The sequence below is a fragment of the Sorex fumeus genome, unplaced genomic scaffold, assembly GCF_029834395.1.
Source record: "Sorex fumeus unplaced genomic scaffold, SorFum_2.1 ptg000008l, whole genome shotgun sequence".
In the NCBI taxonomy this organism is placed as follows: Eukaryota; Metazoa; Chordata; class Mammalia; order Eulipotyphla; family Soricidae; genus Sorex; species Sorex fumeus.
The window spans coordinates 15,234,593-15,260,699 of NW_026606065.1; the positions used below are offsets into that span (position 1 = coordinate 15,234,593).

General features: G+C 35.1%; 1 protein-coding gene across 4 annotated transcripts in view; it reads right to left on the minus strand.

Moving 5' to 3' along the window:
• ADGRB3 (adhesion G protein-coupled receptor B3) overlaps nucleotides 1–26,107 on the minus strand; it is a 799,823-nt gene that overhangs the window by 7,090 nt on the left and 766,626 nt on the right. For all 4 annotated transcript variants that reach the window (XM_056108346.1, XM_056108361.1, XM_056108354.1 and 1 more), the window contains 3 exons: nucleotides 24,363–24,402; nucleotides 16,759–17,402; nucleotides 5,825–5,860 (listed from right to left, as the gene is read on the minus strand). In XM_056108346.1, coding sequence (XP_055964321.1) covers nucleotides 5,825–5,860; nucleotides 16,759–17,402; nucleotides 24,363–24,402 — 720 coding nt within the window. The remainder of the gene's footprint in view (nucleotides 1–5,824; nucleotides 5,861–16,758; nucleotides 17,403–24,362; nucleotides 24,403–26,107) is intronic.

Consider the following 26,107-nt stretch of genomic DNA (forward strand, 5'->3'; position numbering starts at 1 on the left):
TCTTATATGTATTGGATCTGTATCTGTGTAACCCTTTCTTCTGTTTTCATTAGTCCACTTCTATATTTAAACTCTGCCATTAAAGCCTGGTGTTTAGAACTATATTAATTTTTCTCCTTTTAAGACGTCTTGCTATCGCCAAATTCTGTTCATCTTTTCTCCTTTCAGCACTAAGAGTTACTATGAATTACTGGTTGAAGATGAGAACATAGTAGTATTATTCATGATAGGGACATAATAATAGAAATCAATTAGAGTGATTAACTTCCCATCATTTTGGGAAGAGTACAGGGAAAAGATTTGTAGGATTTACAGAGAAACATCAGGCGAACATAATTTGACTAGTGATAGCTGATAGAGATTTATGAGGAAAATCTGCAAAAGCCACTCAGTAAAGGAGTTTTGAGGACCACATAACTGGCAAATGTAATGTAGTATAGTCTACCCTTGGCAACTATTTTCATGAAGTACTGGGTTCTAACACATAGATTAATGCACAAATTTGATTGTCAAGGAATGTATCTCTTTTATAAAAACCTATAGTTGCCAGAACATTGATTCTGAATCTATTACACTAATAATGTTTTTTATTAAAATGAATCTTACCACATAGAGTGTTTTTCAGCTATGATTCAGAAGGAATGATGTCCAACTACAGACATTTCTCTAAAGATTTTGAGATTATGGGCCCAAGAGACTGACAAATTGCTTGTCTGGCATGCTTCTGGCCTCAATTTGATCCCTAATACTGTGTGAGCACTGCCAGGTATGGCCACCACCTCCCCCAACAAGAAAGCTATCTCATAGTTAATAAGTATATTAGTACCACATGTGCTAAACGGTAGGTAAATGCAAAATTCAGCAGCTGTTTTATCTTTTTATAGGTTGAAGTATAAAACACAACATAACCATTAATTACACAAATCAAATGTAAAATTTAGCGGTGGCAAGAAAAACAAATATGGCTTTTATAAAAGTGACAGGGAAATTTTAAAGCTAAATCCAAGTAAAGCACATTTCTAAATTTTTACATGATCTATTTTTATTATTTTTTAGGTTGGGGGAACAACACCTAGCCCTGCTTAGGACCTACTCTTAATGAGTAATTCTTGTATCTTTTGTTACTTTTTTAATTTTATAAGTAAGAATCTCTAATATACTTTTTTTTGCTCAATTAACTTTTTATCAATTAGATCACTTCTGTTTAAAGACATGGTACTTATATTAAGTCCTGAGACTATTGGACATGTGATAATTTTTAGCTTTATTTAATTATCTGTGAGCACAAGAGAGGATCCTCATTTTGCATTGGGTAACTATGTCTTCCATGTTAGAAATGTCAACTGACATCTCTACTGTCCCTGGTTAGAAGGAATATTCCAAATCATTTCAATAAAATATTGTCAGTTTTTCTATGTCTTTCAGCCAAATACATCCCAGAAAAATGACATATTAACTGATTGAGGCTTTTATATTTTGGTCAAATGGGCAGCATCTGCTATTGAACTGATGGGATTATTTCAAGGCACTGGATTGTTGGCTAAAAGCATACTCAGAAATGCATATGTAAACATAAAGTTGGCTAAAAAAATAGAGAATCTCTCAATATTCTACATAGATACATGGTAGTTACCTTAAATGATAAAGTTCAAGGAGCCTGGAATAATTATGGAAAAGAAAAATTTGTACGCTAAAATCTGGGGTCTTTTCTACCTAAGAACATTAATTGCTAATATATTCTCAAGCCAGATAATCATTGCAATTTGAAATGATACTCTTGGCAGGGCCATAAATCACCATAGAAATGATGGCCTGGTGTTTCTGAATAAAGTACCATATTGGAGCTTTCAATTAACGTTTCATATATATGTGACAGGCTCAGTCAGATTTTTGCAAGCATGATTCTTTCTATCAAATATTACCATCGTTTTTTTGCAATAGATGAGATGCATGTTAGGTAATGATTATCAGTCCACATTTTGAAGCTGTGTGTAACCCTCTGTACTATCTGTTCAGCCTTAATTTGTCTCTTCTTGTGCTCTCTGCCAATTGTCAACTCATTCCAGTTTGAGATGCATGTGTTCACAGAATATATTAAACTTATTCGAAAGTTTCAAAGAAATCTTTTACTTTATTTTTATTTTTTTAAAAATCAGTAATTTTTATTTAATATATATTTTATATATTTATTTAATATATTGGTCACACGCAACGATGCTCAGGGGTTATTCCTGGCTCTGCACTAGGGAATTACTTCTGGAGATGCTCGGGGGACTGTATGAAATGTTGAAGATAAAACCAGGTTGTCTGCATTCAAGGCAAAAGCCCTACCCACTGTACAATCGTTCCAGCCCCTGCTTTATTTTTAACATAGAATGGAAAATATTGTCTATTAGTTTTAGAAGGGATATGTGGGATGGAATTCTTAAGACTTTCTTTAATTAAGTCCTCAGACTATTTAATTCACCTGAGTTCTGCTAGAGCAGTATTTAAGTCAAGTTAACCTCAAATATTAAAATGCAACTTAACAGATTTTTGGATCTGATTTGACTTGGATCTTGGTTTTCTTAGAAAATGAGGGTAAGACCTGAAAGTCTTTCTGCCCTCTGCTTTTTTTAAAAAATACTGACTTTTATCCTCTGTTTCATAAGGGACCAATTCCATACAACTTGATTGCATTGTATCCCTTCATCTCTTTCTTTTTCTACCACCTCTAGGAATGAACCTTCTTTTCTTCTTACACTAATCACTTCCTCGTTTGTCTTTTAATGTCCTATTCACGCTACTAATCTCTCTTTCCTATATTTCCATATTCATCTTCTTAACTATTCACTAAAATTATAACATACCACTAAATTACATTACTGCAATCAATAAAAAGTAATAGTCTTATAAACTACAGTATCTAAAAGCAAAAAAGAAAAGTATCTACCATAGAGGCAGGCTGCAGGAGTCTCAGGGAAACTTGGGACATTAGTAAAGGGAAGTGGACAATGTGGGAGGGATAGATGCTCAATGTTGAAAGGATTGGGGTAGGTATGTATGCATATAATCTTTGGCATATTATGTGGGCTGGAGTGATAGCACAGCGGTAGGGCGTTCGCCTTACAAGCGGCCAACATGGCCAACCTGAGTTCGATTCCTCCGCCCCTCTCAGAGAGCCCGGCAAGCTACCGAGAGTATTCGATATGCCAAACACAGTAACAACAAAGTCTCCAATGGAGACGTTACTGGGCCCGCTCAAGCAAATCGACGATCAACGGGATGGCCTTTACCTTTTACCTTTACCTTTTATTATGTGGTCCCCCATGTTCTGCACAAAGCAAGAAGTGAGTCCTGAGCTCCACTGGTTGTGTATACACACACATGTATATATACATATAAATGATATTAATATTTAAGTCCAGTGTATCTATCTTTGAAGTATTATCTCCAGAGATGCCAGTTTTTATATGTTACTCTCTAATGCACCTTGATAAAGCATTAATGCAAACTAGATTTTAAAATTCTTTTCATCTTCCAACAAAAGTTTACAGAATGCTTACAATATACCAGTTTGCAGCTGGATAGGCAAATATAATACAGGGCTTGGCTAGGTTACAAATAGGACCATCAGTACAGTTTTTTTCCATATACTTTTCAGAAAGCAAGAAGTTGTCGTTGATAACTGAATACAAGAAAGGTCTTTCTTCAGTTATAATACTTACTAGCCACAGAGTTTTATGGAAATGAGATGAGAGAATATTATTATCTGAATATGGGCTCCAGAGAATATTATTATCTGATACGGACTTCAAAGAATATATAAGACCTGAAGACTGAAAGGGAAATACTTTCATGATCCAAAGTTTTTGGAAGCAATGTTTGCCAGTGACAAGATGCCTCAATTGGCCACTGTATGGTAAAGATTGTAGTGTGGGAGTAGAGATTATCAAGAATCTTTTCAAACGCTGATCTGACCTGAATTATAAGGTGGAGGTAGAACTTGGATCTCTTCAAGAACCATTCATAAAGTACGAATATATTGTGCCAAAATATGGCAACTTTCTGAACATAGTCTGTAAGAGTTATGTCAGGCAGATGTAGCTACACATAGGCCAAGAGAAGCACTACTAAATCACTTAGGAAGTAATATCTCTAAATTTTTTAGTATCTCTAAATTTTCCCCACATATTGTAAGATAAGCAATTATAGAATAACTATAACAATTAAAGAATTAAGTGTCCAGTGCTGCTGTGTTGTAATGTATTTTCACTGTCAACATATTCTGAAAATACCATAATTACATGCTGGAACACAACATATGGAGAAGCATTACCATAAAGAGTCTTCTACCTGCTGCGTTAGGGAATGTTTTTTTTTTAAAGTAAGTTTTTCTAAGACTTTAGGTGATATGTGTGACATGGTATGATTAGATATATTTTTAGTACTATTAGTAAAGACTGTCAAACATTTCCTTTTTAAATTTGTTGACTTATTTTAGGGGCCACACCTGGTAATGCTTAGAGGTTACTGTGGGAGTATTCGGGGAGCATATAGGTTGCCAGGGATTGAACCCAGGTCAGTTGCATGCAACTGAGGTCCTTATCCACTATCTCTCCAGCCATTTCTTTAAAAATTTATAATCATAGCATTTTTACCATAAAAGTTTTGGATATAATTACTTAGCCCATGTCAGGTTGCTATAATTGTACTGCTATTATAGTATTAAATTTTGTCACGTAATCATTGAAATAGTGTTTGATTTTTTAAACTTTACTTGAACTATTTTTAATAGCATCTTAAACAAATGCCACTGAAACAACTGGAAAAAAATAAAAGTTTAATTTTCTTTAGATTCCTGATCAAGAAAAATCCAAAGCTTGTTTACCACTTTGGGAAACAAAAAACAGGAAGACTAAAAAAAAATAGCTTTTTATTGCAGATGTACATTGTTGAGTGATAGCATTCATCCACATAAAAGAAATGATTGAATTAGGAGCAACCATGTTCTATAATATTGTTATGTTGCCAGACTTCTATAATTTTAGAGATATCAGCTAAGAGTGTTGAGTTTTATACAAGTGTCACGATGGTGAAAAAAATGCTGGAGAAATTTATTATGTATTATATCCAATTATGTCAGCAGGCTATGAATCACAGCCAATTATCAAGATGCACAAGTGCATTTTATGTGATGCTCAGACATCATTAATTTTGTGTTTAGCATAAGCTGCTCAAATGGTATGATTTCAGTAATTTCTAGCACCGATATTACAGCATTCAATATAAATTCAATTTAAATTAGAAAATGAACATCTTCATCTTGTTTATATCAGTGAAACGGCATTTGCTAAACACCAGAGTACATTGAACCAACATTTGCTATTGGAAAAAGAATCTGGAATATGTCACAGTGAACACTATTATTCCTAAATAATAGGAATAAGCAAGTAAGTCCCAGGAAAGTCTAAAGAACCGAAGTATCCTGACAAGCTTCAATTGTTTTTAATATAAAAAATCATAAAAAGAACATTACTATCCAAAAGACTAAATCGATACATGCAACTCTATGATAAATTTCTCACATAACATTTTTAAAATGGATTCATTTGTCTGCAAAATTTCAGCTTAGCATATATTAAATAACTATACCTTAACATTTTTTCTATAGCTAGTTAAAGAAAATGAGCTTTAATTAAAAATGTTTAATCTCATTTAATTGAATAGAGACAATATTCCAATATACATTTTAAGATTAATATGTTTAAATAATTATATACTAATTTATATACCAATTTGAGTTCAAGTAATTAAAATTATTAAAACCTTCATAAAAACTTACCTCAAAGTCTAGGTCTGAGTATCGTGATTTTCTTCTCTGTTATGTATTGTTTGAAAAGAAAGAAAAACCAATAATGTTAAGTTTAAGTAATTCAAATAAGGTAAAAATATTTTCAGTAAAATTCTGCTTTTCATTATACACAGGTGAAGATTTTTATGATTTTAAGACTATATATCCACATTATTCCATTTGCACTTTGAACTTCCTTTCAAAATAAAGAAAATAAAATCTGTATCATATATCTCATCCTTAACTTTTATCTCTAATTTTTTAAGAAGAAATTAATCTATGTAAAGTTAAAGGGACTTTGGTTTACTACAGCAAACCTATGTGTTAAGGGAAAAAGAATTAAAAGCTGTGTATGGAAAGTGTTATCTAACCTAAATACTATTGTAACCATATTTTCTAAACTGTAATGAATAAAAAGTAAAAACAAAAAAAAAAAGAAAAAATCTAATCTTCTCAAGGTCTCTCACCAATCACCATTAGTCTTTATTTCCACCAAATTCTATTCGCTTTGAGTCTCATCTAATTTCTTGCTTTTAGACTTCCACGAAAAGTGATTCCTTCAAATTGGCATTTAGTTGCCAGGCACAGAGTATTCCAGTTTACAATAAACAAATGGTCCACATCTCAGACAAACATGGATCAAATGAAACTATCTTATTGTATCTCTCTAATGCTAACTCTCAAACAGTTATTTAATTTATAAATAAAATTGCAGTCATAAGAAATTAGGCAATAGGTCAGGTAGTATGGGAACTATTAAAATGAAATTAATGTAATAATCAATCAGTATGGAAAGGTATTCTTAGTACCAATTCATTAAATTATTAATTCTTTGATAATGAATAGATTATCTGGCAAATGTGGAGTCCTCCAAAGATTTAGAGAGTAAATTAAGTTTCCATTGTAGTTTGTTTTTTTGAAATGACTTTTTCTTTTGGAGAAAGTATATATGAGCCATAGGGGATATCAAAAAATATTAAAAATGAATAAAATTGAGGTAATGAGAATGAATATGTAAATTTTGAATAAAATTTTGTTTTACATTTTCCTCTGCTTTCATTCAATACCCAAACATGGATTCGTAACGAACTTAGGAGAAGAGTTTTATAACTATTGAACATGAGCTGATATAGAAAGAAGCTAAAGTTATTTACTGAAAAATAAGACTGAATTTCTGTAGCTAGAGTTAAAATTGTTTCTATAGAATCAGAACTTCCCTAAGAAACTATCCCAAGCATGTTTAAGTAGGCAAAAATGTCTATTAAAAAAAAAATCTTTGTTTAAAAAGAAAGTTTAAAAGTTCTGAAATAATTTAATTCTGGTAGGACTACTTAAGACAGGGAATCCTGTCTTCAAGCACATCAGGAGAGTTCTGAGAAAGAAAACATTTTATTATATATGTGATGTGCTTGGGCTGGAGCGATAGCACAGCAGTAGGGTGTTTGCCTTGTGCACAGTCAGCCTGGCTGAGGCGGGTTCAATTCCTCTGCCCCTCTTGGAGAGCCTGGCAAGCTACTGAGAGTATCTCGCCCGCATGGCAGAGCCTGGCAAGCTACCCATAACATATTCGATATGCCAAACACAGTAACAACAAGTCTCAAAATGGAGATGTTACTGGGCCCGCTCGAGCAAATCGATGAACAAGGGGAGGACGGTGTTTGTCTCATGATGTGCTTACTGGAGGCAAAGAAGAAAGTGAGATCAACATGCTTTTTTTGCCTTCAGTATTACCGTGGCCTAGCCATAGTGACATCTGGAAGGAGAAATGCACATGAGAGGGATTTAATCCAGTCTCTCCTGTCTCCCTGCCACTATTCTTACAGCTGTGCTATATAAAACCAGGCTCCAATATACTGTATCAGACTTTGCTGCAATATGCTAGACTAAATGTCAGTGTTTCCATTCAGCTCTTGGATGCTTCGCCTTCTTGGCACTGTGACTCAGCAGGACATTTACTAAGTATACATTAAGCAAAATTCTTTTCTAATAGAGCAAAATTCAAGCATGGAAACACTTAGTTTTAAGTAATTATTATAGAACATTAGTCATGAGCTTTGTGTTCTGTTAGAAATTTTTAGTAAAATCTTAGAAAAAAGGCTCAGCTAGCTAGAAGAATAAAGAGGCCCCTTCTGCTGCACAAGTCGTTGCCAAAGGTTCAAACAGCCATATGCTGCCCTGTTAATTTCTGAACGCAGGGCTGCCTTGCATAAACTCTATAAATGCTGATAGGTACATGATATTAAAGGTTCATTTTTAGAAGCAAGAACTAGAAATGGGGATCCTAGAAAAAGCAGCATTCATTCTGCTTCTCAGAGCAGATATCACCAATGTGATAATGAAATATGGAAAAGAAAATGGCTTTATTTCCATAGACAAAGTTATCCCTCTTTCGTTTATTTAAATTAAACTTTTAACATGCAGGTGTTGCAGAACAAGCAACCTTGAGATATTACATAAAGAAATCGAGCAAAAGAAGTTAAACCAAAGGAACATAAAGATGAGGGAAATGAAGGCAGTGAAGATTTGTATAATAGTATATCTTAACAAAACTGACCAACTTTTCCCATACCTAATAGTTTATAAAGTGTTACATATTTTTGAGCATGTTAGTTTACCTGCAGGGTGTTTGGGAAAGTGTTATCAGCCTAACTTATGAAAGAGCAAGGCTAAGTATCTGAAGAGTTCAAATAACAGGTTTACTTCACTGGGACGGTAAAGAAACTAGCTGTGATTTACACTCAAGTCTTCTGACTCCTGGGTTCTCTATACTTTCTTTTTCTCAATAGTAGAAGTAATGTTTTAGTTGTTGTTACTAGAATTCACAACAAATAGACTAGAGGACCCTAGTCTATTAATCCTGGTCTAATAGCAGTTGGACTAAGAGACTTTCAAGCATAAACCATGATCAAGCTGCTAATGTTGTTACGTCAATTATATGTTAAACCTGAAACTGTATTAATATGGTCCTTATTTGATAAATATCTGATGGTAATATATATTATTTGTTTCCAGTAAAATAACTTAGACATTACACTAATATGTAAGTTGATTAATAATGATATAATGTAACATACAACGGCAAACTTCTCTACTTTCATCATGTGACTATCCCATTGCAGATCTAGTTCATCTTAAATTAGTATTTGCCATTGGAAAATTTGTAATGTTTTCATGGAAGGATAAGAATGTTTAATTCTAAGAATCATTTCTTATAAAAACAGGTTTCATCTATTAATCAGTTTTCACCTTCAGCATACATGGGATTATGTTGGAAACTTTTGAAAAATATTTAAATACTTTTCTCCTTATTTGTTAGCTTTGTGGAAGCTATTTGCAACTTACATTGTTTTTAACTATCCATCTAGAATGTTTTCTCAAGGTATGAAAGTAGTCAGAAATAATAGATTCCATTTTAAAAAATAAGAGACAACTGAGAAATTAAATTTTAGGCATTTTTAGTAAGTTAATAACCAGAAACATTGCATAGAAATTTCAAATAAGACTATGCTAAAATGCGTATTTTGTTCATTTTTAGGGAGCCTCGCCAGCAATGCTGAGTTACGTAGGACATTCAACCCACATGCCCCAGAACTCCCCAGCCCAACTGCTAAAATTCTGTCTGAAATAAAATCTCTGTTGAGATATTCTAATTACTTTAGAGAAACTTGATTCAAATCATCACAGTGGGGTATTTTTCTTTCTATGCTATTTTCTTCCCCTAATTTCCCAACTTTTACTTGGTCCTCAACATTACATTAAACTTCCTGACAAGCTCTCTGATGAGCTCCATCTGGTCAATTTCCAGGGTCAATTTTCTGTCACCATACTCGATTCTCAGGAGCTTTAAAAAGTTTGTCACATCCTTGTTAAAACACTTAGATTTCAGAATTCCCTTTCTCTTTTCTCCTTATTTGCTGGCACTCATTCTCAAGTCTCCCTTGCTGAATCTTTTTCATTTATCTGACTCTCAAATCTTTAGTTTCATTTTTTCCTCATTTTCTTCTAAATCAGCATTTCTCAAACCTGGGTCAGATGGATCACCCCAAAATAAACAAAAAGCTGATTTCTTGCTGTCTAGGTCTTCTAGTTCAATACAAATATGTGTAATATCTTTCCTGTTTAAAGACCCTGTATTGGGTTTTGCTTGAAATATCCTCTCACTTCTCTCAAAAGCTATATTCTTTCTAAAGTCATTGTTATTTCCCCTATTGTCTTTTATAAACAAGTCTTTCCATCGCATTTCATGGTTATTACTCAGTACGGAAAGACAATGTTAAACTGTTCATTCCTTTTAATTTACTCTTCCATTATCCATGTCTGTGTTGATCTCTTTTATTTCTCCTCCTTTAGTAGAGGACCTGGCACAAAAACAGTCGTTTACAAAATCTGATGTATGGCTGGAGAAACTATGGCAACCAGATCCTTAAGAATGGCTTTTTATTATTGTTTTTCTCAAGAGCACTTCAGAAAAGTTTGGATGAAAAAGTGGACTAAAGCCAGTAAGAAAGACAGCCATTATATAAGAATCAATTAACAGCCAAGAGGATCAAGACAATTTAGAGCAACATAGGCTTATCACGAATGAAAGAATTCTTTAGAAGGATTTAACTGTAAGAAAAAGCAGAATGGTCAGAGGACATATAGAAGAATACTTGGTGAATGTATCCATTGGGGCATCTGTTCATATCTGAACATTGTAGAATGATGAATATTTTCAAAGGGAAAAATTCATTGTTTATATAACTGCAAATTAAACTGTACAAGACGCTAGAACAAGAGATTCCATTGTCTAATAAATGGCAACATAACTGCTATTAAGTATGTAACCCAGAGTGAGCAACAAAATCAGAGGAGGTAGAAAGAAGCTTTAATACCAAATTCATTCAAAATCATCTGTAGAAATCAAATTTGAGAATAACTAATTTTAACTTTTTTGGAGAGGGGGGCATACTTGCCAATGCTCAGGAGTTACTCCTGGGTCTTTGCTTACTAATCACTTCTGGTGGTGCATGGAGGACCATATAGGATGCTGGGGATTGAACTTAGGTTGGCCCTGTGCAAGGCAAGCACCTTACCAGCCGTACTGTCTCTCTGGTCTGAGAATCATTTTGAAAAATATCTTCTACTTATGCTAATTTTGTTGGTATGCCTGCATAAAAGGAAAAATCTCCCAAATTCAAGATAAAACCCATACTCTACAGAAGGGCCAGATTTCCTTTCAGCAGAAAACATGAGAAAAATAATTTTTAAAGACAAATTTACTTCTGAACAATGGTCAGTTTTGTAACGGTTTCTATTAGTGACAGACTTTCAGTTCCCATGTGAGGCAATAAAATCTTGTCTAATATCCTAAATATCGATTTAGTTCAGCATTCAGGCCTCTTCACAGCCATTCAAGACATAACAGCAATGAAATAATAATGAACAACCTTACCTCTGAAGTGCTTCTTACAATTTTCAAAGGGTTTTCACATGCATTATCTCATTCAAACCTCACAATAGCCATAAGGGTGGCAACTGTGATGTGACATTACAGCTAAAATGTTTTACCTTTACAACCCATTATGCTGAAAGCTTTCTAATCCAGGTCCAGAGGAAAACTGGTATATAAAAATTTGGCCTGGACCGAAGCTCTTTTAAACACACTTGTTAATTGAAAGAGACTTCTGAACATGTTTTGAAATGCACAGTTAAAAAATATTTGGACTAGCACAACTCCCTGGTATTAAAAATACATGGTCCTCTACTCTTTAACTCTATGCTTTTAATAAAGAGAAAAATTAAGAACTTGTCAAAAGAAGATAAGAAACTATGTAGTTTGTCTAAATTTAGTCAAATTTTTCATAAGAGTTCAAGTGACATAAGAGTCAAGATTCCACATATGGGATCATTTAGTAAGCAAGATGTCTTCCCCACCTGGAATGAACAAAGGAAGAAGGCAGGTAACCGAAGCTCAGGGGCCAACACACCTGACAGAAGCAGAAAGCACTGGGAAATTGAAAGCAAAGAGACACCTGGTGTTGCCAAAAACGGAAACAGTGGTAGATTTCTGGGCTTCTTTTACTTCACCCAAACCTTCTATCGTCTCACCTAGGAACCTGAAATGATACAACTTCAGTTGTATCAATAACCCAGAGTGTCATTGTCACTGTCCTCCCATTGTTCATCGATTTGCTCGAGCAGGCCCAGTAACGTTTCTATTAGAGACTTTGTTGTTACTGTGTTTGGCATACGAATACATCACGGGTAGCTTGCCAGACTCTGCTGTGCGGGCGAGATACTCTCGGTAGCTTGCTGGGCTCTCCGAGAGGGGCAGAGGAATCGAACTCGGGTCAGCTATATTGGCTGCGTGCAAGGCAAATGCCCTACCACTGTGCTATCGCTCTAGCCCCAGAGTGAATAGGTGAAAAAATGGATTGTGTGTGAAACTTGCTATGCACCCAGATTTGGGAGGATTTTAAGTTAGGGAATGTTTTCTAATTTAGGTCGAACAGCTACAAGTTGTCTAATAATACCATCATTGTTTCAAATGATGTTCCTAAAAAAATGCTGCTAAACAAATACTATTCTATCTTCTTACAGTGATAGACCCAATTAAAAAAAATTGCTTTTTCTTCCACGCCCATGTTCTCTCTTGAGCACCTAGTTTAGTCTTTCCGCTGCTGCTTCTCTTCTGGAGAAGCTCCTGTTCTCTCATGAACATGTCCCTCTCTCCACCTTCCCGCCACACAAATACGCATATCTCTAAATTACTCAATTAAATTTTTTTCTTGAAAAAGGAGAAGAACCACAATATGAACACCTCCAAAACCTAAGAATTGATCTTCCATTTGATCCAGCAATTCCACTTGATGGCATCTAACTTCCGGGCCCCAAAACTTTAATCAGAAAGAAATCTACTCTCCTTTATTCATTACAACACCCTTTACAATAGCCAAAAGATGGAAACAATTTAAGTGTCCAAGAAAAGAATACTGCATAAAGAAATCATGGTATATATAGACAATGGAATATTTTTTAGTTATAAATGGGCTGGAGTGATAGCATAGCGGGTAGAAAGTTTGCCTTGCATTCGGCCAACCTGCGTTCGATTTCTCCATCCCTCTTGGAGAGCTCAGCAAGCTACTGAGAGTATTCCGCCCGCATGGCAGAACCTGGCAAGCTCCCTGTGGCATATTCAATATGCCAAAAACAGTAACAAATCTCACAATGGAAACATTACTGGTGCCCACTCGAGCAAATTGATGAACAATGAATGGGAGGACAGTGCTACAGTTCTATAATAAATAATGGATTCATGAGATTTGCTGCTATGTGAATTGATCTGGAGAGTATCACTCTGAGTGAGTGAGGAGAAGGACATGTACAGAATTATCTCTTTGATATTTAGGATAGAAAGAAGAATGGTAAAGGAATAACAAATATCAAAAGGCAGCAGGGCCTGAGACTTGGTCTTCAGAACATGGCCAAAAATGGGAATGGATAGGTTAAGGCAGGGATATTCTGATGGAGCCTGTGGAGTTGGAACATTGAATGTATGAAACCATATCAATAATAATACTGTAAATCATAATGGGATCAAATAAAATGCATTTAAAAAAGAGCCATAATCCAAGACTTTGATTATGTTTTATAGGTCTCAATGGTTTGAAAACTATGAGGACTCCCCACTCCTCAACTGGCTCCATAGTGCCTACTCTTTACTATATAAATATATATATATATCCATAATATATATCCATATCATGCACTAAACACATTTTGTTAATTAATTGAAGGTAAATGACTTAAGTGCTGTTGACAGTCTCATTCTTCTTAACCTTAAGCACTTCATTAAAGGACATCTGTTACTGTGAGAAATTCTACCATACTAATACTGCAACAATTCCATAATTGTGACAAGCAGATTGAAAATACTCAAAATTATTTAATAAATTATTTTGGAAATGAAAATTCGGGAGATAGAAGAGAACTCATTATAAGACAGAACGAAGGCAGTAAAAGCCAGGGAGAAAATCTGAATGCCTTAATGCCAAGAAAGTTCATGCATTTATTAAACTTTTTATACTCAATAATTGGGGGGTTAGCTGAACAAAATCCCATGGAGGTTGGAGCCTTTTCTACTGGCACTGCTTTAGGGGTTGGGGAGCCTCCCTCTTTCTTTGTTGGCTCCTATTTATTTGAATAAATACTTACACCCACTCACCCACTCTTTGTTTTTCTTTGTTTCTCCCTCAACTTTTATTTTTCCTTGGCTGTGCTTTTCCACACAAATACCACATTCTATGCTACAACCAACTAGCTTATTCCTCATTTTTTTCTTTCCCCTTCCACTTTCCACCTCCACAATTTGTGAATACCTCTCTGCCTTTAGAGGAAGCTTCCGCATTAGTAGGGCTGTCATTTTAGCCTATCCCGCAAAGGATCCCAAGACACCGAGCCATGCTGCTCAGGCTGAAGATTCTTGTCACTTGAATGTTCTGTCTCATTCAGAGGGAGAGAGGAATTATATGCTTAGACTTCAGGTCATTCACCATTATCTTCACATTGTTTTCTAAGATTTAAGTCACATCCTGGCTGCTGTTGATCCTTACTCTCTTTTTGTTCTTTCTGCTTTTCCTCTATTATCAAAAAATACCCTTTCTTACTGGTTGATATTACAGATGTAGTCTAGCAGATTTGAAAAATTTACTTGACAGTTCATCATTTTGCTGATAAAGTAAGCCATGCCAATGACTTTATTTTCACCAGTCACAGTTCTATTTCCTAAATCTGTTAGTTGTACACCCCTATTCTTTATCTATTCCCTGACATTTTTCACCATAAGATCAAGTATCTGTAAAGTGAAATTTAAAGTTACTCTTCTTAATGTGCAGTGACATTACTGTCTCTTCTGGACAATATAATTTTGACTGGGATAGAAAGATTCTTTTTCTATATTTGCTATGCATTGCTTTGTAACCTTGAACAAATGATTTTACTTTAGGATTACAACAATTACAACATTGTGCAGAGGTGTTGTGAAGATTAATTAATTCATGTTTTTAAGGTGATCTGAGGATCTGCTAATGAAAGATGCTATATAAATGCTAATTTGTATTATTCACTCTCATATCTATATATTTCCTTTTATCTGTCTCCTAAAATGGTTACCCTAAGCAATTATTAACTATTAAACTATTTTAAAGAATGAAAATGAGGAAATGAAGTTTCATTCTGAATCCTGAATTTTCTTTCCTTTTAAGATGTAAGCCTTGTGATCTCTAAGTCATTTAAATGCAGATCTTTTGGCTGAATCACTGTTATAGATGATGCTTATTCTTAATAAGAAGATGATGGAAATTTGGAAATATTACAAATTGAACAAAGCAGCACTTACAAAGACAGTCCATTGTTCAAGCACACACAATCTGCACCATACCAAACTTTGAAAGGTTTTTAGACTTTTAGATGTAAAGTAGTTTTATAACAAGTGAAATATTTTAATGTTATCTAATTCTAAACCCTTTGGTATATTTTGAAGAAGCATTCTGACGATTACTCCACATGGTCTATATGATTATTTATGATGTTATATTGTATTGTTATAATTGATGAAAATCCCTTATCAAACTTTGTGCAATTTTGCATAAACATTATGAACCTTGTGCTTATTATTATAGCAGACCTGCTAATCTCTGGGATACACAGATTAGAATAAGGAAATAGTAGTTGTCTGCCAATTCATAATAATGGTCTGTTTGTGCAGAGGGAGTTTCAGTAATTCTAAAGGAAACTTAACTTTGTTGCCATTATGGTCTTGACTCTTAGACACCCTACAGTTTTAGATTGATTTATGGATTTATTCTGGATCCCACCTATTACCCCATTTTATTACAGAATTTTCTTTATTAGCTAGGGAAATCTTCAAAATTAAAGCATTTCAAATTATGTTAACCTTTCAGGCACTCACTTCATTTTGATCTAATAGAAGGTGTGATTTTTTTATGGGAAGAAGAAAGGGACAATTGCCTCTGGGTACTTTAAACACTAGATCAAACAACTATAAGTATATTTCTCACCACAAGAATTATAGTCTTTGTTTAGTGTCTTGTGAACTCTATTACAGCAATTAGTAACACACAAAAGATGCATGTGTAGAATTGTACACTAAACATGTGCAACATATCATCAGTAGACACAGCAAAATTTCAAATTCACAGAACAAACATGAAATATTAAACAGTAAAGAGATAAATGTATTGAAAATTAGACTCGTATTCTTTAGGCCTTCATTAATTGTATAATCTTTATCATACTATAATTGACTACTTTGTGGGTACAAGGAATCTCAGAGGATGTTACTTCTCTACAAAAGCAATCTATATGTTTAGAACTCAAATCCTTAGTCTGCTCAATGTATATCCCTTTTGAGATCACACAACTTAAGTTTAAAGTTTTTAGTAATCAGAAGTCTATGAGATGATAAATTCATATTTATTCTAAAGATAAGAACTAATAGATTATAATTATATTAGTATATCTCATGTAAATATTCTAACTTTCATTTCTAATAGCTGCCCTTACACAGAATATATGGTTTTTAAAATAAGTTTTTAATCTCATCCTAACAATAGCACAATCAAAAAGGACCTCCGGCACTTAAAAAACCATCAGGAGAAACTTCTTTATTAAGTGCTCTACTTGGTTCTCATAATAAAATAATTATGGCTGAATAGTGATCTTCTTTTGTACACAGGCTTCCTTTTCGAAAACATATTTCAGAAAGAATCTGATGTAGTACTGGAGAAAACATTTCTCTAGTATCTTATTCACATTTTACCAAAAATTTTTATATGAGAAAAGAAATGAAATACTTCTCTGAGCTATCATCACATGAATCTATCTGAAAAAAAAGTCAAGGAAAAGTTTATTCTGTTGCTTACCTCTAAAGAACTCATTGATATTGTTGATCCTGTTTCACTTCTTGATAGTCCTGCATTATCATCCAACTCAGAGGCCATGAAATTCTTCACAGCTGTGCGAGGCTCAAAGGGCAAACTCTGCATATGTTCCTGGGGTGTGAGATGTTGGTCTAAGTTCATATTGAACTGGTCCATTACAGGGGGGTTCATGTTGAATTCGGGATTAACTTTGTAGTGCAATAGCCTTTCATGTGGCAAGGTTTCCATGCCGATATTCATTTTGCTTTCTTCTTTCATTGATGGCTGGGTATTTACAGAGCTTCTGGGCATCACAATATAGTCACTTTCCATCATTCTTTCTTGAGGGTGGACTATGTCCATATCAGCGCCTCTCAAATTATCATCTGTACATAAGTACACAGTTCTCCGCAATTCGCTATTATCTTTTTTCAAACATTGGTTGCCCAGCTCATTCATACTCATCGGCATGTGCAGACCAGTGGGTTGCTGGATAATGACTTTGGAAATGACGTTTCCGGGCAAAGTTGAATAGCTTAGACCTTCAGGATTTGTTCCCTTTTCTTCTTCGTCATCATTTAGAGAAATTCTAGAGAGTGTTCCTGTTATTGTTGCTGCCCGGCAAGGGCCAATATCCTTATGAAGAACTGTAAATTAGTATACAAAAGTTTATGAAAGGAAGTCAAGACATTTTTCTCATTATACTGTCTTTTTTCTAATCATGTTTGCTACTAAAATAAAACTTAAAAACGTTACATACATATTTGTACGTGCTCCAGATTACTAAATATTCCTGGATTCTGGTATGCTCTTAAAGATCTAGATAACCCAAAGCTAAAATATTTCTAAAAGTTGATTAACAGACTCTCAAAAGTTTCTGTGCCCTTTCATTAGACGACTCTTCATAACTTTTCATGGGGAAAGTCAGATTGCCAAGGGAGTTTTCTCCATCAACCTCCTGTAAATGCTGTAATGCAGTTATGAATATATTTACATAATTTGAATATTTTTCTTAAAGATTTATCCCCTAAGATATTAAATAACAAGTTCTATTTATTTAAATACTTTTTGAAAAGGGTAGTCAATAATAATTCACCCTATTGCCTTAGAAATCTGTTGAAGAAAAGGTAAAATTTATGTAAATTTTTCAATGAGTTACATATAGGCTCGGAGAGCCCGGCAAGCTACCGAGAGTATTCGATATGCCAAACACAGTAACAACAAAGTCTCCAATGGAGACGTTACTGGGCCCGCTCGAGCAAATCGACAATCAACGGGAGGGCCTTTACCTTTACCTTTACATATAGGCAAGTTAGATAGAGAGTTCAAAACTATCATCTTCCATCCCATGTTGTGAGATAAAGGATTTTTAAAATATCAACTCCTCAAGGAGGGGTACTAAAAGAGTCAGCTGAATTTGAGCAGAAAAAAATCTGACTAAGGCTACTAAATCTACAGTATATGTTTATAAAATAATTAAAGAGATAAAATTCAAAAGTTAAGATGCCCAATGTATAGTAAGAAAGAAAACAAAATGAAGGCATAGATCAAATCAAATAAAAAAGAATGAGTTATAAGTTTACATATATATGCTTCTATAAAAAGAAACCATTGCATGAGTAATAGAATCAGAATGATCGCACATGTTTAGTAATAAACAACAGTAGGTTTTGAAGTATAAAGGAATGGAATTCTGAATAGTCTTAATAACTTTGATATTGAAGGCATACTAACCTAGCACTGTGTATAAGTCAGATTAGCATGTGCACCTAATGCTGCCCTTCTATAAAGCATAACCAGGTTCACTTAAAAATTCATTAGGCGGTGCTGAAGCTATAGCATAGTGAGTAGGGTGTTTGCCTTGCAGGCAGCTGACCCAGGTTTGATTCCCAGCATCCCATATGGTCCCCCGAGCACCACCAGGAGTAATTCCTGAGTGCAGAGCCAGGAGTAACCCCTGAGCATCACCAGATGTGACCCAAAAAGGAAAAATAAAATTCATTAGGCAACCCAGATGTCCAACAACACAAGAATGGATATAGAATTTACAGTATATATACACAATAAAATACTACACAACCACAAGGGAAAAAAAGCAGTTATGCCGTTTGTAGCAACTTGGATGCAATTACAGGGTGAATAATCCAGAAGAACAAGTACTGCATGATCTCATGCATATATAATCTATAGAGAAAAAAAGGATATGGACAATATCTATGGATAACATACTTCGGATACTGGAATATAGACCTGAAACTAAAGGTCTTGGGGTAGGGTAGAGGGAAAGAATGGGTAACTGGAATAATCTAGAACCATAGGTGAAGATTCTGGAGCACATGGATGGTGCTAAATAAGGTAACAGTATGCACCAAAACCATAACAAAAAATGTGGGGATAGATAGGAGAAAAAGAAATTTGAGCCACAGGTGACATAAGGACAGGAGTGGAAGGTCAAGAGCACTTAAGTGTTTCTGGTGTTCGCTTTCTACATGATGTACCACAAACTTGGACACACTGTAACCCTATTACCTATACCACATAATGAAAATTAAAATCGACCAGAAAGGTAATACAGCAGGTAAGTTGCTTCTTTTGCACTTTACAGACCCAGGCTTGATCACTAGTATCGATTCATGAAAATAATATTTTAAACTGTTTCCAAGTTTCTTAAGGAAAATCAGCAATAAATTATGATAACCAAGAATAACTAATATGAAAACATTAGGGGCAAATGTATGCTAAATTAATATACATAATATTTTAGATAAAACTCTTCCAAGTTCAAGGAATATTATTTCTAATACTTAACTCTATAAAATTGATAATATTCATAACTCATCTTTAAGATTTACTATTGTATTGCATTAAGGAAATGCTTTTATATTTTTACGAGTATATTTTAAATATCTTGGTACTTAATATTATTTAAAATTTGCATTTGTATAAAGTAAACTTTATTTGCATATATGACCTATAGTGTACTGGAGCAATAGCACAGCGGGTAAGGCATTTGCCTTGCATGCGGCTGACCCGGGTTCGATTCCTCCATCCCTCTCGGAGAGCCCGGCAAGCTACGGAGAGTATCTCACCCACAAGGAAAAACCTGGCAAGCTACCTGTGACGTATTTGATATGCCAAAAACAGTAGCAAGCCTCATAATTTGTTGTGAGACGTTACTGGTGCCCGCTTGAGCAAATTGATGAACAACGGGAGGACAGTGCTACAGTGCATGACCTATTAAGAATTTTTAATCAAGTGAAATAGACATCTTTAAAAATGCATATTTGGAATATTTGGTAAAGACAAATTCTTAAGAAATAGTTGTCTGTTCTACAGGAAGTATAATGGTCTCTTTAAATTTCTTATAACGTTTATCCAAAATTTGAAAACAAACAACATATACAAATCTACCCACCTACACATGCAAACATGATGATAAACTGATGGTACTTTTGAGAGAAATTAATCAAGTTGTGAATGGCAGAATGCAAACAAAAACAAAACAAAAGCACCTGAATATTTTGCATAATGAGATAAATTCCCCTCTTTAGGAAAGTAGATTTCAACAAAACTTAGTTAAATATTATTCAGAGTATACCAATTGAGGCTTTAAAAAAGAATGTACCTCAGTGTAGACAGAAATCTCTAAAAAGTTCGGTCTCCTTCCCTATGAACAGGAGCTAAAAGGCCCTCCCGTTGATCGTCAATTTGCTCGAGTGGGCCCAGTAACGTCTCCATTGGAGACTTTGTTGTTACTGTGTCTGGCATATCGAATACTCTCAGTAGCTTGCCGGGCTCTCCCAGAGGGGCGGAGGAATCGAACTCGGGTCGGCCATGTTGGCCGCTTGGAAGGCGAACGCCCTACCCACTGTGCTATCGCTCCAGCCCCATGGCTGACAAGCTAAAAGGGCAACTAAAAATAATATTCCAAAATATTTCCAGTGAATTAATAGCATTGGAACGCGATGAAATTGAGTAAATGGGTAATTTAACAAAAGAGAGTAAGATGAATAGGTAAAGGGAGAGACAAAGTTTGGGAAGAATGAACTATACATTGCTTCCTCAACCTTAACATATATTAGAATTACCTGAATGACTTATAAAATTACTGACAGTTTTATCCTGAGTGGGACTCAGATCATAACTCAGTCTGGCATAGAGTCTGAAAATTTGCGGAAGTGATGTTATCACTGGTGGTCTTGAGAGCAAACTGTCAATTAGTTAATTTTAATGTTAATAGCTCTTAAATGTCCAAATTCTTTACTCCTATTTTGCTTCACTATTAAGGAGAATAGCAAGAAATGTACCAAGAAGGCTGAAGGGAAACTAAATGGTTTGAAATAAATTCTAGGGGTTTTTTTTGTACTCAAATAAATCATATCCTATTTTTTGACATAGATGTAGGACCAGGAACCATAAGAGTGTACTTTGAAAAAGTACAGAAGATGTATAAAAATGGTAAAATTTTGAAATAAAACACTAATGGGACTACAATTTAGAAATATTTTTAGATATTAAAGGTTGAAGGTACTGGCAGAGAGACAAAGCCACATGGGTTTCGGGGCCGAGACCTCCAAGACTACTCGGATTGGAGTCGAGCATCTTCCACCCAGATCCTCCAAATTCTAGTAGGCGGGGGTCACACCCACCACCTGGCCCCCTGGCGCCGTGTAATCCCATCAGCGGCCAAGACTCAGAGACTATAAAATCCAGATCTCGGAACCGCGCGGCTGCGGTTTTTTTTTTATGACATCTTGGGCGTCCTTCTTTTAGGGCTGGAGCGATAGCACAGCGGGTAGGGCGTTCGCCTTACAAGCGGCCAACATGGCCGACCCAAGTTCGATTCCTCCGCCCCTCTTGGAGAGCCCAGCAAGCTACCGAGAGTATTCAATATGCCTGACACAGTAACAACAAGGGAGACGTTACTGGGCCCGCTCGAGCAAATCGACGATCAACGGGAGGGCCTTTACCTTTATTGTCTCATTCCTACTTTGGACAAACTTGCAGGCTATCGAATGTAGCCTGCCCACAGGGCAGAGTCTGGCAAACTCCCCGTGGCGTACCCAGTATGCCAAATACCAGTAACAATGATGGGTCTCATTCTCCTAAAGAGCCTTGAATATAATCTCAGGGCTAGGATGAAAGAGACGTTACTGGGGCCTGCTCGAGGCAATCGACGAATAACAGGATGATGAACACATGAACATGTATGTATTAAAGGTTGATTCCAAAGATTCTTCAGAGATTCACATTGGGTTACCAAGTCATAATATATACATATGTGTGTGTGTGTGTGTGTGTGTATAGAGAGAGAGAATATGTTTATTGTATTTTGATATAAGATGTCATTTGTAAAAATCTATGATAGACATTTTACAAAAATATGCTGTTATTCTCCTTTTCCTGTTTGCTGTTTCTAAATGATGTATACTATGCTTGGAGGAGTCAGGGGTTTCAGTCCACAAGGCCATTACTCTCCTGACCCCATTCTTTTTCTCATATTTCTGTCTCTTCTTGATTCGTCAGGTCTATTCACCTGGGACTGGTCCTGTCACTGTGATTAAAAAAAAAAAAACAAATGTGTGATCCTAACCTATCTTACTTGTCTCATGGTTATAAATTGAATCTGAAAATGACATTTATTTATTTATTTATTTATTTATTATTGGTCACAACTGGTGATGCTCAGGGGTGACTCCTGGCTCTGCACTCAGAAATTACTCCTGGCAGTGCTTGGGGGACCCTATGGGATGCCAGGAATAAAAGGCTGGTCGGCTACATGCAAGGCGAAGATCCTACCCACTGTACTATCACTCTGGGCCCTGAAAATGACTTTTAAATGAGGTCTGTGTGGAGTGAGTGATGCTCTCTTAATGAACGTAGCAGGGCTTACCATCCTATTATCATCCTATTTAACTTCTCTATTAAAAGTCTGGAGGAAGATTTAGAAGAGATGCATTTCAAACAATTTGAAAACAAGAAAGTACTCACTAGAAACCATAAGATAATAGCAAATTGAGATAAATGCAAGGATAGACAAAACACCAGTTTTTTTCACAAATGTTTTTTGGACTAGGAAAGTACTGTTAGTATAAAATGTCCTTATGGATTTTAGACAATAGCATTGTACAACAGCCACGAAATCAGATGCAAACATAGATAACATAAATATGAGGAAAGAGTCAATGTGAGATGTCCTGGGTAAATAAATGTTATATTTAAATTTTAAATTATTAACAGGAAGCCAGAGATATAGTACAGCAAGTAGAGTGCTTGCTTTGCATACAGCTGACCCAGGTTCAATCTCTGGCATCCCATATAGTCCCCAAGTCAGCTAGCAGTGATTCCTGAGAACAAAGCCAGGAGAAACCGCTGAGCAGCACCAGCTGTGACTAAAAAATAATAATAAATTATTTAGAAATCAGAGGCTACCTAGGGGTATCATCCTGCCTGAGAAGATGCTAATAAGGATGCTAATAAGCAAACTCCCAAGCCACTTTAGTTCTAGAAGGCAACACTAAAAATTTTTACAAAGTAGCACTGTAGCACTGTCCTCGGGTTGTTCATCCATTTGCTCCAGTGGGCACAAGTAATGTCTACATTGTGAGACTTGTTGTTACTGTTTTTAGCATATCAAATACGTCATGGGGATCTTGCCAGGCTCTGCCGGGAAACTCTTGGTAGCTTGCCAGGCTCTCCGACAGGGATGGAGGAATCGAACCTGGGTCGGCCTCGTGCAAGGCAAACGCCCTACCCGCTGTGCTATGGCTCTAGCCCTTTACAAAGTGAAAAATAAATATTTAATCTCAATGTAAAAGAACATTTCAATAACTAAATTATCCCAAAATTTAAGAAACAGTTTCCATTAACTCTTTTTTTAAAAATTTTTATTAGTGAGACACCATGAGGTGAGTCACCTGTTCTGGTGAGAAGTTAGCTACCAGACGTAGAGTACTGTTAGTGAGATCTTATTACTCTAGGATTTGTGGTATGGTTTATTGCTTCTATCTAAAAAAATTATAATGGGCCTCATTCCCTTGACCCTGGAAGAGTCTCCAATATAGCAGCGTTGGAAAAGATGAGTAAGGAGAGACTGCGAAAATCTCAGGGCTGGGAAGAATGGAGACGCTACTGGCGCCTGCTTGAGTAAATCGATGAACAACAGGATGACAGTGATATAGTGATACAGTAATCTAAAAATACATAGTTATAATACACAAACAACTGTGTCATTTTTCAAACAACCTATCTTCCACAAATGAAGAAAGTGAAGCAGAGAAAGTTAAAGTTGATTAGCCTTCACCTGAAACCAAATATTGGTGGAATGGGAGTCAAGACTAATGTTCCCATTTCAATACTCTTATGCTGTCAAAGTTTCTTCTAACCAATTCATAGTTTCTCTTTTTCATACTTTCTTTGAATTCTTTCCTTTTCCTTGCTCATCAACCCCGATGGACAAGTTCTAGTTTTATGTTTCCACTGGAAGATTCTGTTTACCCACCCACATTAATATGTGGCGTGGAAACCAAATTATTTCTATTAAAGTAAAAATCCATAAAAATATGACATCTCTAATGATGATATTCACAACATCCAAGTATTCCTACCTGATCGACAAGCAATGTCTACATCCTTTTCAAAGTCTGTCTGTAACAAGAAATAGCAAAATAAAGAACCATTATTTAGTGAAAACTTTAAATGACCCTTGTTACCAATTATTTAAATGTTATATATATCTGACTAGCCAGGTTAATTTGTTGAAAGATAGCACCTTAAAGAATAATAAGGTTTTCTTTCCTAGAGAATTTCATGAGAACAAATGCTTTGCAAAATTAATGAAAACATGGCATATGATTTTAGTAAACAATACAGTAGCCATTATAATTCAGCCATAAAAATGACACCAAATATTAAAATGTGCTCAAGTAATTTCTTAAACTGTAATAAAATTCAGAATAAACAGTATTGTGAACTTACTTTCAGTAACCTCCTTTAAAGTTACTTACTGTTTTTTATTTTCTTACAAAAAGTAGCTTACAAGTAAGTTCTTTTAAAGTAAGGTTTTTACTTACTTTTATTTTTAGTAAGTTCATAGTAACTTTTGTTTTTAAGAAACTTAAATATATGATTTGCAATGTAATAACCTATAACCCAGTTTAATCAAACACTTAAGAGTCTCAAACAATGGACTGGAGTGATAGCACAGCGCGTAGGGCATTTTCCTTGCATGCGGCCAACCCGGGTTCGATTCCCAGCATCCCGTATGGTCCCTTGAGCACCAGCAGGAGTAATTCCTGAGTGCAGAGCCAGGAGTAATCCCTGACCATTACCGGGTGTGACCCAAAAAGCGAAAAAAAAAAGAGAGTCAAACAAGATTCCTCTCTATTCATGAATTTTCATTTTGATGTGATGAAAGTTTTCCACTAATGAAAGTGAAGATTAAACAATATTAACTTGATCTAAAATTCTCTAGAGTTTATTTACATCACATAGCTTTATATTTTATTTGTAGATCTTATCTAGCCACTTCCAAGTATGTAATGCAAAATAATTAATATGTCACCATGTTGTATGTTGTACTTCATGTTAATAACTATTAAATTTATATTTGAAATGTCTACCTATTTGATTTTGATAAGGAATTGTTTCTTTTTAAGTGTCAATCAATAGTATCTTATTTAAATTATTTTTCTGGCGATAATCTGAAAATATTAGTAAATCAAATATATTGCATTAAAGTTCTATTTTAAAGATCTGACATAAATAATACACAATTAAATTCTTAATCCATTTATAACTACCAAATGTCTACCCAAGTGATCATGTATAAACTAGTCCTTAACAGTTGGAGTTTATGTAGAATAAATAACATTTTACTTAAAATGTATTATTGTTTCTCATCTTAGTTTGCATACTGAAACACCTGGCCTGGACACCAAGTGAGAAACTCTGGTTTCTCTGATCTAGAGACGGGGCTTCTCCTATGTGCAACCAAGATCAAGAATCATTGCTTTAAGAGAAAAGTCCAGGTCTGTAGTATTCTGATGGAAACAAACAGGACCCTACGCAGCAAACTGTTATTTATACTTCTGAGGAATGATGAAAATCCTTTGTGGTATTGCATAGAAATCCCACACTCCATACACCAGGAACCTAATAATAGATGTGGGCAATCCAGGTAGAATAGGTACTTGTTTTAGAATTCTTTGTCCACTAACAGGCTGAAATTTTTAAATAATCACTCAAAATGGAATTTTGATACCATTTTACAAAAAAAGAATATTTGTTTATTTAGACTGAAAATAAGTACTTTCTTAAGGAATCATCACTTAACAATCAGAGGGAAAATGAA